The sequence below is a fragment of the Acanthochromis polyacanthus genome, chromosome 17 (genome assembly GCF_021347895.1).
Source record: "Acanthochromis polyacanthus isolate Apoly-LR-REF ecotype Palm Island chromosome 17, KAUST_Apoly_ChrSc, whole genome shotgun sequence".
NCBI classification, from domain to species: domain Eukaryota; kingdom Metazoa; phylum Chordata; class Actinopteri; family Pomacentridae; genus Acanthochromis; species Acanthochromis polyacanthus.
Window position 1 is genome coordinate 13853596 of NC_067129.1, and position 14910 is coordinate 13868505.

At 40.9% G+C, this 14910-nt stretch overlaps 1 protein-coding gene across 6 annotated transcripts in view; it reads left to right on the top strand.

The window, feature by feature from the left end:
• LOC110948839 (disks large homolog 4) overlaps positions 1–14910 on the top strand; it is a 79164-nt gene that overhangs the window by 56071 nt on the left and 8183 nt on the right. For all 6 annotated transcript variants that reach the window (XM_051937227.1, XM_051937228.1, XM_051937229.1 and 3 more), the window contains 10 exons: positions 4313–4366; positions 5075–5125; positions 5866–5990; positions 7770–7939; positions 8098–8234; positions 9167–9311; positions 9866–10001; positions 10158–10314; positions 10426–10528; positions 11133–11247. In XM_051937227.1, the coding sequence (XP_051793187.1) occupies positions 4313–4366; positions 5075–5125; positions 5866–5990; positions 7770–7939; positions 8098–8234; positions 9167–9311; positions 9866–10001; positions 10158–10314; positions 10426–10528; positions 11133–11247 (1193 nt within the window). The remainder of the gene's footprint in view (positions 1–4312; positions 4367–5074; positions 5126–5865; positions 5991–7769; positions 7940–8097; positions 8235–9166; positions 9312–9865; positions 10002–10157; positions 10315–10425; positions 10529–11132; positions 11248–14910) is intronic.

Here is a 14910-nt window from a genome sequence, read left to right on the forward strand (position 1 = left end):
CAAACAGGAAACACCAACCATTAAACTCCATTCATACACGTGAGATTTGATAAGGAATCAGTGAGTGAGCAGTGAAACATCCAAATTAACCTCTGTCACATCCTGCGTTGACGCCCACACACAAGCTCAGCTGTGGTTAATTCATCAGCTGCATGTTTCAAAATACTTCTTTCATTTGAAATTTCCATTTACTAAATATTCATGCAAAGCTTTAAGTAAGGGTCAGTCTGGAGTCTTGCATATGCGTCTACTGTATACAGAAGAGCAGCAGTTCAGATACTAAAACCGCGCAATAGCCTTAATGCTGCTCAGTTGTTGCGGTCAGAACCCCCTTTTACCTCATTACAGTTTGACATTGGCACATTCCAGTGCAAGTCGTTATCTTGCTTATCGACTAGATGGCTTTCACATGTTAAAGGCTCTCCAGCTGCTGCAAGGTGTGCAGGACATGCAGCGTTAAAGCCTCTAATGCAACCTTTGGTTTGTATCGAGTTTTGGCTGACACGTGACATCGTCCCCTCAGTATTATTGGCACACTTAATCTCAACAGAAAAGGCAAAAATAGGCTTAACTAAACAGGTGACTGTCATTATTATTTGGGTTATTTTATGCTCTGTGTCTAAAAACGTCCATCAGGCTGCTGGTGTGACTGTGGGCTGATGGGTTTATGAGCAGACGGACTTGCATATTTGTAGGTACATGTGCACTAGAGACTAATTTGATGATGTGATTTACATATGCAGGAGAGAGGACAGCCTTGACACAGCATGTTTGTGTTTTTTTTAGTATTAATCTGTCAATAAGTCACTTATTCGGTCCCTAATGAGGAAAATGAATTGATTCAAACGTCTTGCTTCAATACAGTGTATGAACGAACACTGAGTTTAGTCACAGTGTCACACTAAACCAAGAACATCTATACTTTTCACTTTCATTTGTATGAATGTGCACATCCTGGTAGTTACCGTGCTGCATATAAATTCATTAGAGGGTCTATGTGTAGATGGATGGTGGTGCTGCTCGTACAGACGTGGCAGACAACTGGTTGGCTGAATAGGTGGTGCTAAAATATAGGTGGGCAAGAGCAGCCAAACACTGTAAATCCTAACAGCCCTGATGTTGAAAGACTTGACAGAGCAGAGAGCCGGAGAGAGGGCTCTGTCAAAATCCCTGCAGGGAAACTGCCTGCACAGGGCTTAGATTTCTGCTGGCTACACTCATTATTTCTCTCTCTAGATAAGGATGAATTTGACGTAACATTCAGCAGCACCGCCCGTCGGACGCAGCTGCACAGGCACCGTTACAATCCAACAGCGAGCAGTTAAAGCACTCTGGCATTTTGTGGAGGGTTTTATGTCTTGACCCTACGTGGATGAGTGTTTTCTCATAATGATGGCAGATATAATTAGCACCATCCAATACTGATGATGATGATGATTTCTAATGATAAAAGGGGCTTGAAGCGCAAAATGGTGGCCTTGTGGAGGGAGCAGGCTTTTGACAGCACTTTTTTTTTTGCATGTTAAAGCATGAAAATCAAGGATGTAATTAACAATCTTAATTAAAACATGTAGCGGTGTTGACTCTTTGTTGTTGTGCATTATAGCTCGCTGAAACGGAGCCATCATTTATGTCACCAGACTTACCTGCGCTTTTCTTGCTGTGACATGCCTACCATGGAGCTGAGTTTATTGAAATCTGATCAATCAAAGGCTTCATTTACACCAAAACCTTTTCTGCTCGGATCCGATTTATTTATTTGACTGTTCACGTTGTTTTTTTTAAATTGTTGCCGGTTTCAGATTCGAGCGTGAACTGATCTCAGTCCTGAACTGACCCGCTTGTGCAGAATAAATCTGACAAAGACATCACACCTAGAATGCTGCCATGCGCCAGTAAACATGGAGGTCACTGGAGTCAACGTTTATGGCTTCATTTATGAGTTGATGTGCAGTGGACGGCTGTGAATTTGTGAGCAGACGATACCAAGGACGAGGAGAAAGACAGTGAAGATTTTTAATTATAGTTTCCTGCGGAACAGTGGCTGCTACTTCCATATGGAGGTATGTGGGTGTGGAGTCAGAGCCAGGAATGCCAAGTTAGTGATGGGAACTGCTTAACTAAAACAGATTTCATCCAAAATTTCAGGATGTCAGAGGTTAAGTTTAACTCCATCTGTCAGCACCTCTCCACGAGACTGTTGGGACTCTCGGCTGAGGCAGCCCACCCCCCTGAGAAAGTATATAGGAGGTGGGTTGTATTCGGAGTCAACAGTGTAGGGTTACTGCATGTTTTCTAAACTGTTTGGTATTGCAAAGTCCTTCATTTGCTCGATTGTCCCACCTGCACAGAAATGTTGCTCTAGAGGAACATAAAAGCCACATAAATTCGAATGTCTCTTCAGACTCAAGCTGTGTTGCAAAAACTCATCCCTGTATCTGATCCCTCTACTGTACACACACAAAACTGGCCCAATTTTAGAATTGAAAAGATCAGAATTCTCGTGATTTGTGCTGTTCACACTGTTCAAACAGATCTGACTCACATGCGAGCAAAACCAAATCTGATTTGGGCCACTGTTGCCTGCAGTCTGAAAAAGGCCTATTTGAAACTCCCAACAAAAAGCTCCAGCAGTACTCATGAACATGTTTGTGATGCAGTTGCACTAATGGGGTATACTGTAACATTTTTAAATATTCATGTATGAGAATAAAAAGAGGATAATGTTATTGTGAATTGTTTAGCAAAGACAAGGAATTCCTCCTGTGCCTTGTTTTGGACATATGGATATTTAATTCGCCACGATATAAGAGAGAGAGAAACGGAGCAGATTTTAGGATATGACTAACTGTAATCAGCAGATGCTCTGCATTTTACTTGATAAGCCACTTCAAATAGCTAATCTCCACAATGATAATACTAGCACTTCAGTATTTCTTAAAGACAATATGAAGAAGCTCAATCAGCGCTGCAGTGTGTTATACATGTACATACAGTATACCAAGTGCAGTTGTGTTCTTTTCAAAGACGATACAAATCAGTGCACAACAGCGACTGTTTGTTCTTTCAGTTCAAATATTGTAGGGAGAAGAACAGACTGAGTGGAAAAAACAACTTACCATTGCGTCACATAAAGGGTATGAATGTGGAATAGTTTTTCTTAAAAGCGGAGAAAATGTGTTCAGTTTGGTTCGTGGAGTTGTTTGTGTGCGTCGGAGCTGTCAGGTCTGTGAAGGTCAGCAGGCTGGTTTTATGCTGCTGTTTGCTGTTCTGTAAGCACTTTAGATGCACAGTGTCTCTCCCATGCTAATCAGCGTGGTAAGGAGCAGTAACAGAAATAAATACAGGAGTTTACATTGGGAGTCGACTGCATCCTGTAAAGACAATACTGCACACAACAGCGTATTTACATCTTCCAACTTCAGACACATTGATGATGAGAGTAAACCCTGGAAAGAAGCGTGAAAGAAAGAGAATATGTAACAAAGGCGGATTAAAAGAGGATGAATAACGATAATAAGTGGGGGTTAACTGTAACACTTCAAATGAGCTGACAGAGAAAAGTCTTGGCTGGTAAACCCGAACCGTAATGAATGCCAAAAAATCTCATTTACTCGCTGTCTTTTCTATTATTTTCTGTATCACTTTGTTCCTGATGAATAAGTGGTTGAAATGTTGAGATTCAGTTTGGCTGCACAAATCATAATGGGTCCATTGTGGTTCTGGAAAAAAAAAAAAAAAAAAAGAAAATCAGAATAACTAACCGTCAAGCGAGCTGACATTATACCCATGGAGTATAATTGGGCTAACTGTGCTGTCTGTCACTGTCTTGTTACCAAGTTACTGCGTCTTCATCATCCTGCGAGTGTGCTGGGAGATTGCCACCATGTGCTGTCAGTGTGGCTGCATATGAATTACTGAGAGGTTTGTTTTGAAGTCACTGGTGGGCAGGAGGCGGACGTCCACAGCATTCACGCTTACAGCACCAGTTACAAAGACTATACTATAATTCTACGAGCAGCTACACCAAAAATAAACTATCGTCCAAGAATTAAAAAAAAAAACATGTACTGTAAAATGAATTATTTCTGTGTCCAGCATGGATGGATAATAACAAATGGCTGTGGAGCTGCACCCTCTATCCTTTAGCAGAGTGACAACCATAGCAGAGTGAGAACAGTGTTATCACAGCTAAGAGCTAAAATGGCCATCAGTCTTGGCTGTGACTGTGGGTTTGAGGAGTATACTGAGAGCTCGTCCAGTTTCTGCCTTTATTTCTTAATAATCATGTTTCTTCTCCCTCTGCCTCCAGGGAAATACTCCTCCAGTGGTGGTGAACACTGACACACTCGATGGCTCCCCATATGTAAGGATTATGTTTAATCTTCCCTTTATTGTATTATTACGTTAGGCTCAAACACACGGCTAACTTAACTGCCTTCACATTCACTCTGTATTGTCAGTCCAATTTCATTTCTTTCCCACCATCCAGGTAGGTCTTTGCTCATTGTTTAAATCTGAATGATAGCAGTAATTAATTTTTACTCCTTTTTAATTAAATTAGCTTCCTCCGTTTGATATACATTTGACAGAACAGAAATATTCCTTAATTTGATTCTTTAATGATGCCATTTCTCGAAATGAAAGCAGCGAGCGCATTATCATGAGTTGCGTGGGATTAGAGAATGAGGCTTTGCAGTGAAAAGGCTGCCTTTCACGCAGGGGTATTTTTTTGCACCACTACACTACAGCACTAAGAAAAGTTGTTTTCTAGGTCAGACTCAAAAAAAAAAAAAAAAAAAAAAACAGTGAAGTCTGAAGTTCCTTAAATTCTCTCTTCCTCTGGGACTTTCTTAATTGCAGAGGTAAAGCTGATGTGTAGCTAAGTTGTTCATCCAGAAGGCAAATTAGACTGAAAGAATATAGGGCTGTGATTATCAGCAACTCTGGTTCACACAAGTGGCGTCTGGTGATCAAAGCAGAGGACACATGCCGAGCAGAAATTGTAGAAATCATTTAAAATCCAATTCTCTCCGATGAAGATGGTCACTAAAGAAATCTACATTTTTAACAGGTGAATGGGACAGAAGGAGAAATCGAGTATGAAGAAATCACACTGGAGAGAGTGAGTTTGATGTGTTTATTCCTAACACTGTATGTATATTTCAACAATAATGAGTACTGATAAGGAATCATGACAGATCCAACGACACTCTGAGAAGCAGAGGAGCCTCGAGGAACCTTTTCAACTCTGTGACTGTGAAGAACTGCTTCAGGTCAAAATGGAAGGAAACACTGCAGCAAAAATTAATTGATGTTCAACACTTAAATGATTATTAAAACAAAAAACTAGTCATCTAAAAGTAATAGGTCGAATGCTTAGCTAAAAGGTATACATAGATGATCATCAGTAAATTATTAGGGAAAAATAGATATTAGTTGAAAGCTGTTTGTGAATTTGCGCTAAGTGTTTGTCACTTCTAGCTAACTAGTTGTGACATTTAGTTAACTATTGATAGTTTTCAGCTAACCGTTTGTGACTATTATTAAATGTTTTAAACGTAAAATAAAAAAATAAAAAACGTGTAAACACAGATGTAAGCTTCATTTAGGCCAACAAGAAAATCCTGAAGGAACGCCTTTTAATAAGGTTACTCCAGGAACATCTTCTCTGAATTGAGCTTTAAAATACTCTTTCAGGATCCCCCCCACAAAGCCAGTTTAGTTCATTGAATATCCCTCGAGGCTCTCCTGATTCTACAAGGGTATGTATGGTAATTTCTGTCTCTATACCCTAAAGGTGCCATCACATGCTCCTGATGTAATAAATAATAATGTGTATTTTCTTTGCATTTGGGACTGCAGGGTAACTCAGGACTGGGCTTCAGCATAGCAGGGGGAACAGACAACCCTCATGTGGGCGACGACCCCAGCATCTTCATCACCAAAATCATACCTGGAGGAGCCGCAGCTCAGGACGGACGGCTGAGGTAAAAAGACCCAAAACTAAAAAAAACTGCAATAAATGCAAAGCTAAGCTACATGCATGCCTGTTCCCACGCCCGAGAAATATGACATTCGAAAACACAATCAGAAGCACAGGAGTTGACTGATACAGACAACCAGCCGCTTTTATACCAGAAAACACACTTAGAGAAGAGAAGAAGCTCATGTAGAGCATCCCGTCTTCATTTTAAGTGCAAAGTACTGTACCGCAGCTCGTACTATAGACCAATAACTGTCCAGGCTAATCAGCATCAAAGTTACATCGGAGAGGATCGGTCTGTTTAATTCAAGATCTGAATGCCTGTACCAAATTAAAAATGCCTGTTGTCTCTCTGCTTTTTGATTCTTAGCTGAGTAGAAGTAAAAAAAAAAAAAAAAAGGTTATGTAAGTCACAAGAGTCGTCCCACTTCAAGCTGATACCATGTAATGGCAAGAAAAAGTTAAAAAAAAAAAAAAGAGTCATTTTTTGTTTGTCAGGATTAGCACCGTAAAAAGCCTTACCAAATAGACTGTAGTAAATTAGATGTTAAATTAAATTCAGAAGAATGAAATCCTAAAGGATCTCAGAAGAATATGTAATAATAATTCTGTTTTGCCATGTTTATAACAGGATTTACAGCAGAAACATCACATCATAGGCTGTTTCCCCGATTACGCTGCAATAAACAGGCCATGTATGGAGGCATCCTCTTCTTTACAGCTGACCTATAAACGTCCATCTGGAATGATTTCACAGTTTGAAGCAGTACTTGAAGAAAACACACATATTTGCCTGAATGCATATTTTTTTCATGGCCTTTACTGTCTCCTAAGCAACATAATCTCAAACACCTTGAGGTAAACACTATGAACCTCACTAATCCTACTATCTAAAAATGGAATTCCTTGAAAACCTTATAAAATTTGCACTTTGCGGGTCTTAAATACATTTTGCTTCGAGACAGCTTGAAGTCTTTATTTGATGGTTCCAACACATAATATTGTTTCTGTCAAAGTGATTCTTGAATAAAGGGTAAAGACCCTGTGAGGTTTGTGTGTTTAAGTGTGTTTATATGAAGCTGATTTGGAACGTTTAATCCAATAGTTTGTTTCATAGCGGCTGTGTATAAACCCTTGTGAGTGCAGAGCTACAAACAACATAAATAGATGCTCAGTGCTGCAAAATATATAATATTGCTTCACAAATAACATGCAGCACAGATGGTATAAAATCCTTTGCATTAAGATGTCAGGTTCCAGACTGGTTCTTTTGGAGTTGGTTTTATATCTCAGCAGTTAAACCTCTGGAAGCCCTCAAGAATTATTTCAGTCTTACAAAATTTTACACGCTTTCATTTTCATGGCCATAAAATGCAATTTGAACACATGAATGGAGCCACAGTAGTTTTTAGGCCTTGGAGGAAAAATGTGTACGTCTTAAAATAGCTACTTTATCACTGAAAATCAGCTTCTCTTCTGCTCTCAGGCTGTCAGTTTCACTTCACATATCAGGTTTTTATCACTTTTATCATTTTCACAGTCAACACAAAGAAGCTGTAGCTTTACCTCATGTGAGATCAATGGAAGAAGGTATTCGATCTTATTTAACATTGGTTAGAGAGAACTGGGGGGAAAGGCCAGATATAAAACTAGATTCCCAACACAGATGTCATAGAAATGCTTCTGAACTCCTGGTGGAGGATTACAGCTGATTTCTTTACCAGAACAAAACTTCATTTTTTCTCTCCTGCTCACAGTCTCTCCATCTCTCTCCATTTCTTAGTGTGAACGACTGCATCCTATTTGTGAATGATGTTGATGTCAGGGAGGTGACACACAGCCAAGCTGTAGAGGCTCTTAAAGAGGCAGGTGCTATCGTCCGCCTCTACGTTCTCCGCAGAAAACCAGCAGCAGAAAAAGTCACTGAAATCAAACTAATCAAAGGGCCTAAAGGTATGTGGAAGTGTGCGCTGGTGTACAGCATCGACGCTTTTGTGTGGGCTTACGGATGCTTTATACCCAGCTAAGCTATGCCCTCTGGATTTAGCAAATCTGCTCTGTGTTAACCCGTACCTCCTTCGTTCACTCGCTGCTTCTCTTCCTTTTCTCAGGATTAGGCTTCAGCATTGCTGGAGGGGTGGGAAACCAGCACATACCAGGAGATAACAGTATCTATGTCACCAAGATCATTGAAGGCGGTGCGGCTCATAAAGATGGACGCCTGCAGATCGGGGACAAGATCTTAGCGGTCGGTCATGTATAATAGCATGCAAAGATAAATGTGCCCACACACATTTGTGTCACTTTCACCTTTAAAGCACGTGGACACATATACACACACTCACATGTTGTTTACATAAGCAGCATTGCTGTATCAAGTGCCAAGATAAATTACAGCTGTAATTTCCACGGTCTGACCTTACATTAGAACGTTAACACTTGTGTAGGATGGGATCAATGTTTAATTGTAGTTTTGCTCAATAATTACCAAGTAGCATTACTGCCATCTGCTGGGGAACACAGAGCTCAACACCAGCAACTTCAAAATGGAGCTGGCTTACCACTAAATGGTGTCTGAGCCAAGGCTTTACCTCTAAATGTCATGTAGCTACTTGCTTTTGTTCACAAATACATGAATTGTGGTGCTTTGGTAACAGTTAAGGCACACAGTCACATTGTCCACCATGCTGCTTGTCATATCACCTCTGCCTGCCTGCATTTGTAACCTGAACACACAGCTATAGTTAGGGTGGAAATTTGCATATTAGCTTTAGGGCATCCCAATCCACAGGGAAGCTTTAGTTTTAGTTTAGCTCATTTTTACTGGAAACCATGGGTTGTATATTTAGTTTTGCCTGAGGTAATAAATAGTGATGAATGGTGCTTTGGATTTCAACTAATTACTGCTTATCAATTTATCATCTAGTTTTTACGTAAAGAGAGAATTTTCAGTACAAGTAGCAATATACGTTACCTTTTGCAGAATGTAAACTGAGGTCTGTTTTATAACAAATCAGTTACAGCTTATTGCAATAGCATTAAAAATTGAGGTTTCATTATTGTCCCACCTTTGAAGTCATTCATTATTTACAGACTAACATTTTGAGCACCACTATAAGGCCTGTCTGCTTTGCAGCTCGTGACCCTGCTTGTGTTTCCCTGCTTGTCATGAACAATCAGGTGAACAATGTGTGCCTGGAGGACGTGATGCACGAGGATGCGGTGGGGGCTCTGAAGAACACAGCAGAGGTGGTGTACCTCAGGGTGGCCAAGCCCAACAACCTGTTCCTGACCAACTCCTACAACCCTCCAGACCTCACCAGCAGTAAGACGCCCTCTGCTTGTGTGAATTTCTCCACCATGTATCGATCAGAACGCTGGGTTTCTAAGAATTGCCAGCAAAAATCTGACCTGAAAACCAAATGTCCTGCCCCTTAAAAAAATGTGCATCCATTTAAAAAGAGAAATTTTCCTTAGATTTGGAACAGTAGCGAACAGAGAAGAGGAAATAACTTGTTCTTTCGAAACCACAAGAGATGGCAGTAGGAGTTCTCTCAAAAAACTAACCTGTACAGGTTGAAGTTGTTTTTTTTCCCCTCTTTTCTTCACAAAAGCAGAACATTTCCTTTGACCTGAATTCGCTTCTTGATGAATGTCTGCCCTTGTAACGAAAAAAAACCTGAGCAGAGTAGCACTGTTTTTTCAGTAGGCTTTCATGAGATCACTACAGAGAATATTTCATACCACACAACACAATGCATTTAGTGAGTGGAAAAGCAAATGGGTTGAAATTGGAGCTACATTAAGATATTACATTTCTGTGTACAATACCCCCTCTGGTATGTTATACCTCTTTTGGTTTCATGTCTATTTTTCCAGCATATTCCCACATGGATACTGAACTCAGCCACCCCAACTATCTTGGCTCAGATTACCCACAAGCCCTCACTCCCACCTCGCCGAGTCGGTTTTCTCCTGTACTGCACGGTATTATGGGAGATGATGACATCCCCAGGTGAGCAACGATCCTTTAACTATACATTTCTCATGCGCATTGATTTATTTTGAGTATTAGCAGTTATAGCATTAGAACGGGGACGGCCGGCTCACAATACGATTTGAGTTTGTATTATTGATTAAATGGATGTCAACTTTCTTTCATCTTTCTCAGGGAGCCTCGCCGAGTTTTGATCCACCGAGGCTCCACAGGTCTGGGATTCAACATTGTTGGAGGAGAGGATGGAGAGGGAATCTTTATCTCCTTCATCCTGGCGGGAGGGCCGGCTGACCTGAGCGGAGAGCTGCACAAGGGCGATCAGATCCTCAGTGTAATGACACTTTTATCTATAAAAAGTTGTCACACACACCCATGCACTTTACGTGGCACATAGTGACTCTTCAGCTGTATCGCTAACAATCATGCTGTGTGTGTGTTTCAGGTGAATGGCGTGGACCTTCGTATGGCCACACATGAACAGGCAGCTGCAGCATTAAAGAACGCTGGCCAAACAGTAACCATCATCGCTCAGTACAGACCCGATGGTAAAGATAAAGCTGTGTCATATAAAACACCTTCTTACAAAGAGCAAAGAATCTGAAGAGTTATGTGGATTTTCAAGACAACTGTTCAATAATTCCATCAACAAACCTGACAATTTTTGCTCAAAATTAGCTCCAGGATGTATTTGTTCCAAGATTATTTTTTTTATGAGGTTTCATTTGAGGACTGTCATCCAGCAGAGAGATGTGCCTGATTTGGCTTTGTTACCTCTGGCAAAGAATGTTTGTGTATTTGTTGTAGTTAGCAGAATATCTCCAAAACAGATTACAGTAAAAATAAGCTGGAGATGTAGGCCACGGGCAAAGAATCAAGCAATTAGTCTGTAATTTGCCATTTAAATTCTATTGGAAACAAACAGAAACCTTCAGTTACGCGCATTTAGTCATGCGGTTCAGCCACTGACTCACATTTTAGTTATTTCGTTTTTAGACCAATGCAGTGAATTTTTCAATTAAGGTGGAAGAGTTCTGAATTGGTGCGGTGAAAGAAAACTACTGTCGCATCTTTACCACTTATGGAGCAAACGTTTTATGTTTCTGCCTGTAGAATGACTGTTCTTTATATGCTTCTGTTTCTTTGTTTCAGAGTATAGCCGTTTTGAGGCGAAGATCCACGACTTGAGGGAGCAGCTGATGAACAGCAGCATGGGCTCTGGGACAACAACGCTAAGGAGTAACCCAAAGAGAGGCTTCTACATCAGGTCTCAGAAGCTTTGTAGCTATATAGCAATTATGATACTGAAAGTTAAAATCATTTTACACACGTAGGCTTAGTTCCATTTAATGTGGCTTTTAATGACGAAAGTATATTTTGATTGATTTGGATCAGCTTGTTGATAATCTGGTTACAGAACGCATCCATCTGCATAAAAGCAAATATTATACTAAACATATTTAACAAAACAAATGTCTGCATTATTCAGTTCTAAATGGATTAGAGCCAGCCATCCACTACAGCACCATTATGGTGGTGTCTGTGGTTGTTACATTTACAAAGTAAGTGCAAAGCCTTTTAAGAGTTGAAATGTTGAGATTTAATAGTGCCAGTATGATTCATAGTCATTGGAGCAGAGCTTGATTATTAATAAAAATGCGTTTCCTGCACCAGCAGCACTGCAGACAGAATTTGGAAGCCAGAATAGAGAGATAGAATGACAAGACAAGACACTCCATGAACACAGATCACAGAAAACTACAAATATGACAGACAGGAAAGAGGAAAATGTCATGAATCAGTAGCAGTAGAATGTATGTGAGTAGATGTATCCACCAAATTTACTTACTACAGTAGGCTGTTGTTTGATCTATACAGTTAGGGTTATACATCTGAAAAAGACTTAAATCATCATGTCCCACATTACCATAGTTCCTTTACATGGATCTTGCTACCATTCAGTTCAATCAAATTTTAGATATACAATTATTATAAATAATAAGCCACCACTGCATTACTGCTATTGTTGGTGATACGATTTAATATTTACCATTCATTTAATCTTCACCATCGAGGTCACTGAATGGGGAAAAAAACCCCAAAGAAAACACTATGATCATTCCATGCCCATCTAACTTATACAAAGTCTCCTAAACTGCACCACACCCCTCATCACATCTACTATCAAAGAGTAATACCAACCAACCTGCCACAGAATGCAAGTTGATAGAATTAACTGAAGTCAATTTGAGAAAAAAGAAGGTCATAGAGGGATTATTTCATGGTGGAAATTATGTTCATAAGAAGCATCGCAATCTGCATATTCAATTCAGATGCCTCAGTGAGCAAAGATCCAATCATCACATCACATTATGCTGCAAAGAGTAAAGGAGACACCAGTCTCTTCTTCAGAAGAACTCAGTGATTGATTTCATGTGGTCATGCTTGGAGTTGTCTTTGTTGAGGACAGTGCCAGTTGTTTGTGGTTACATTAATATGCTGTATCTGCCTTACAGAGTGTACATCGATCAGGCATAACATTATGACCACCTGTCTAATACTGTGTTGATTCTGTTTATGCTGCTAAAACTCTTCTGACCCAGTGGGGCATGAACACAGGACCTCTGGGGATGTCCTGTGGCACTGGGTGGCAGTGAATTCTGTGGGTCCTGTGGGTTGCAGGGTGGGACCTACCTAGATCAGGTTTATCCTGGTACATGCCACAGATGCTTAATAAGATTTGGATCTAGGGTGGCGCATGTCCAACATCCACATGAATGTCAGGACTCATGGTTTCCCAGCAGGACATTGCATTATAACAAGATGGTCAATATTATTCACTTCACCTGTCAGTGGTCATAATGTGGCTGATCGGTGTATATAAAACATAGATGAGGCCTTTAAGACTGAAAACTGAACATACACAGTGAATTGAATCTGCATTCTATCTAACAGCCAGCAAGGGGCGACTCATCTGATTGCTAAAAGATGTGTGCATGTATAGAAGTCTACAACAAGATTACCTTATTTCTCCTTTGAATAAATACCTCAGTAAAGATTTTCTTAATAAGTTTATAGTTTCAGTCACTACTTTGAGACATTTTTGATTACAGCATGATGTCTGTTTTGTAAATTGTGATCGCATTTTGAGAAAAAATGACAGTAAAGCAAGATGTTTTTAAGACAGGGCTACCTTGTGATTGACCAGTAGCAACTGTATGAATGTGCAGAGCGTCCTCTAGTTCTCAGTAAGATCCACGCCTCACCTGTTGTGTTCAGTTTCAAATTAGCTAAATTCAAAAATCAAGGCTTCAAAATGTCCGTCCACCAGTCAGTGGGTCACGTCACAGTCACTACATCCATATGTTAAAGACAGCAATGATTTCCCCAGCATTAACCTCAACATCGCTTCTGTCTTCACATCTGATGACAGTGAGGTTAGCTAGCTAATATACTGCTGAGCTAACATACTAGCTGCTAGCATTCAGGGTCCAGAAGATGTTCACGCATCAGTGTTTTACCGTAATTGACAAAGTAGGCTGACATCTGGTGGCTGGAAACAAGATTGCATAAATGGAGATAAAATGTTTAGCAGAACTTCAAAAATAAGTCCACACCTCAATCCCTCCCCTTCCTGCTGTATGTCTAAACACACCACTCAGCCCTCCCCACTTGGAGCAACACAGCCATCACTTAGTCATGTTGTCAGTCTGAAAGTATGACTTACCACGGACCACTCATCCATCCACCCTCCCATGAAGAAACGTCCACCACAACTTTAGATCTCCTCCATACAAGTCAGCCTAATCCACAACCGAGAAGATCAGTGTTGCTCCAGAAACGCTGTTAACTGCATCAGAGAGTCCTCAGATGTCCTCACTGAGCAGCTACAACCTCAGAAACACTTCTCAGGGAAGGCCAAAACGTAATTATTCCCCCCTCAACTTCCACTTGTTCCAGTGTTGATGTCCGAAGCAGGTGAACCTCCAGAGACGTCGCTTCTCGCCGCATCCGGAAGTGATCGTCCTGACGGATCTTCTGGTGATGTCCCTCCACATGACGTCTCCAACCGGATCGCTGTAGATCTTCGGAGGGTACAAAGAGAAAGACTTTACCTGCCACCACACTGATAGCAAAGTTTAACTATTGTAACTCCTAACAAACTCCCGGAGTTTAGATCACGTGATAAACCACAACAATCCTCCAGCCAGCAGACGTATTATCAAACATGACGTCACCACATGACCTGTAGCTCTGCCCAGTTAGGAAAAAAATGCAGCCTTGATGTCTGAAGCAGGTAAACCTCCAGAGAAGATGACTCATTCTCTCTGTGCACCCGGAAACACTCATCTCACTCCCACATTCCTGACAGTTCTCCTGAGATGTCCCTCTACATAATCCTCTGAACAGATTGTCATTGGTCCTCAGACAGCTTTAAGAGAAAGTCTTCACCTGCCACCCCGCTGACAGCAAAGTTAAACTATTTACATTTCAAACTTTCAGAGTGTTCAACACAAGATAAACCAATTGCCATGGCTATGCTCCTGAGCATGACGTCACCAAGTTCTCCAAAGCTCTGCCCGAGTTGCCAGGTGTGATTCATCCTATCCACCATTCCCTACACTACAGCAATCTGTTCCTAGCACCGCCACTGCAGCCTTTTCTGGCAATGGGACACCAGCTCAGCTTTTCTCCCTTGAACTTTCCCAACAATATTTTCCTTCCTTGTCTGGCTCTGGGCTGCCAGCTTCTCCCTCCTTCCTAACTGCTTCCCAGCAACCTCTCCTCTTTCCTTCGCTATCAGCACCACATTGCCAGCTCAACTCTCCCCATCCTCTCTTCCCAGCAACCTCTCTTTCTCTCACTACCGGCACCGAGCTGCCATGTTACAGCATAGGAGTTTGACAACAATCTGATTCTTAACAAGGCC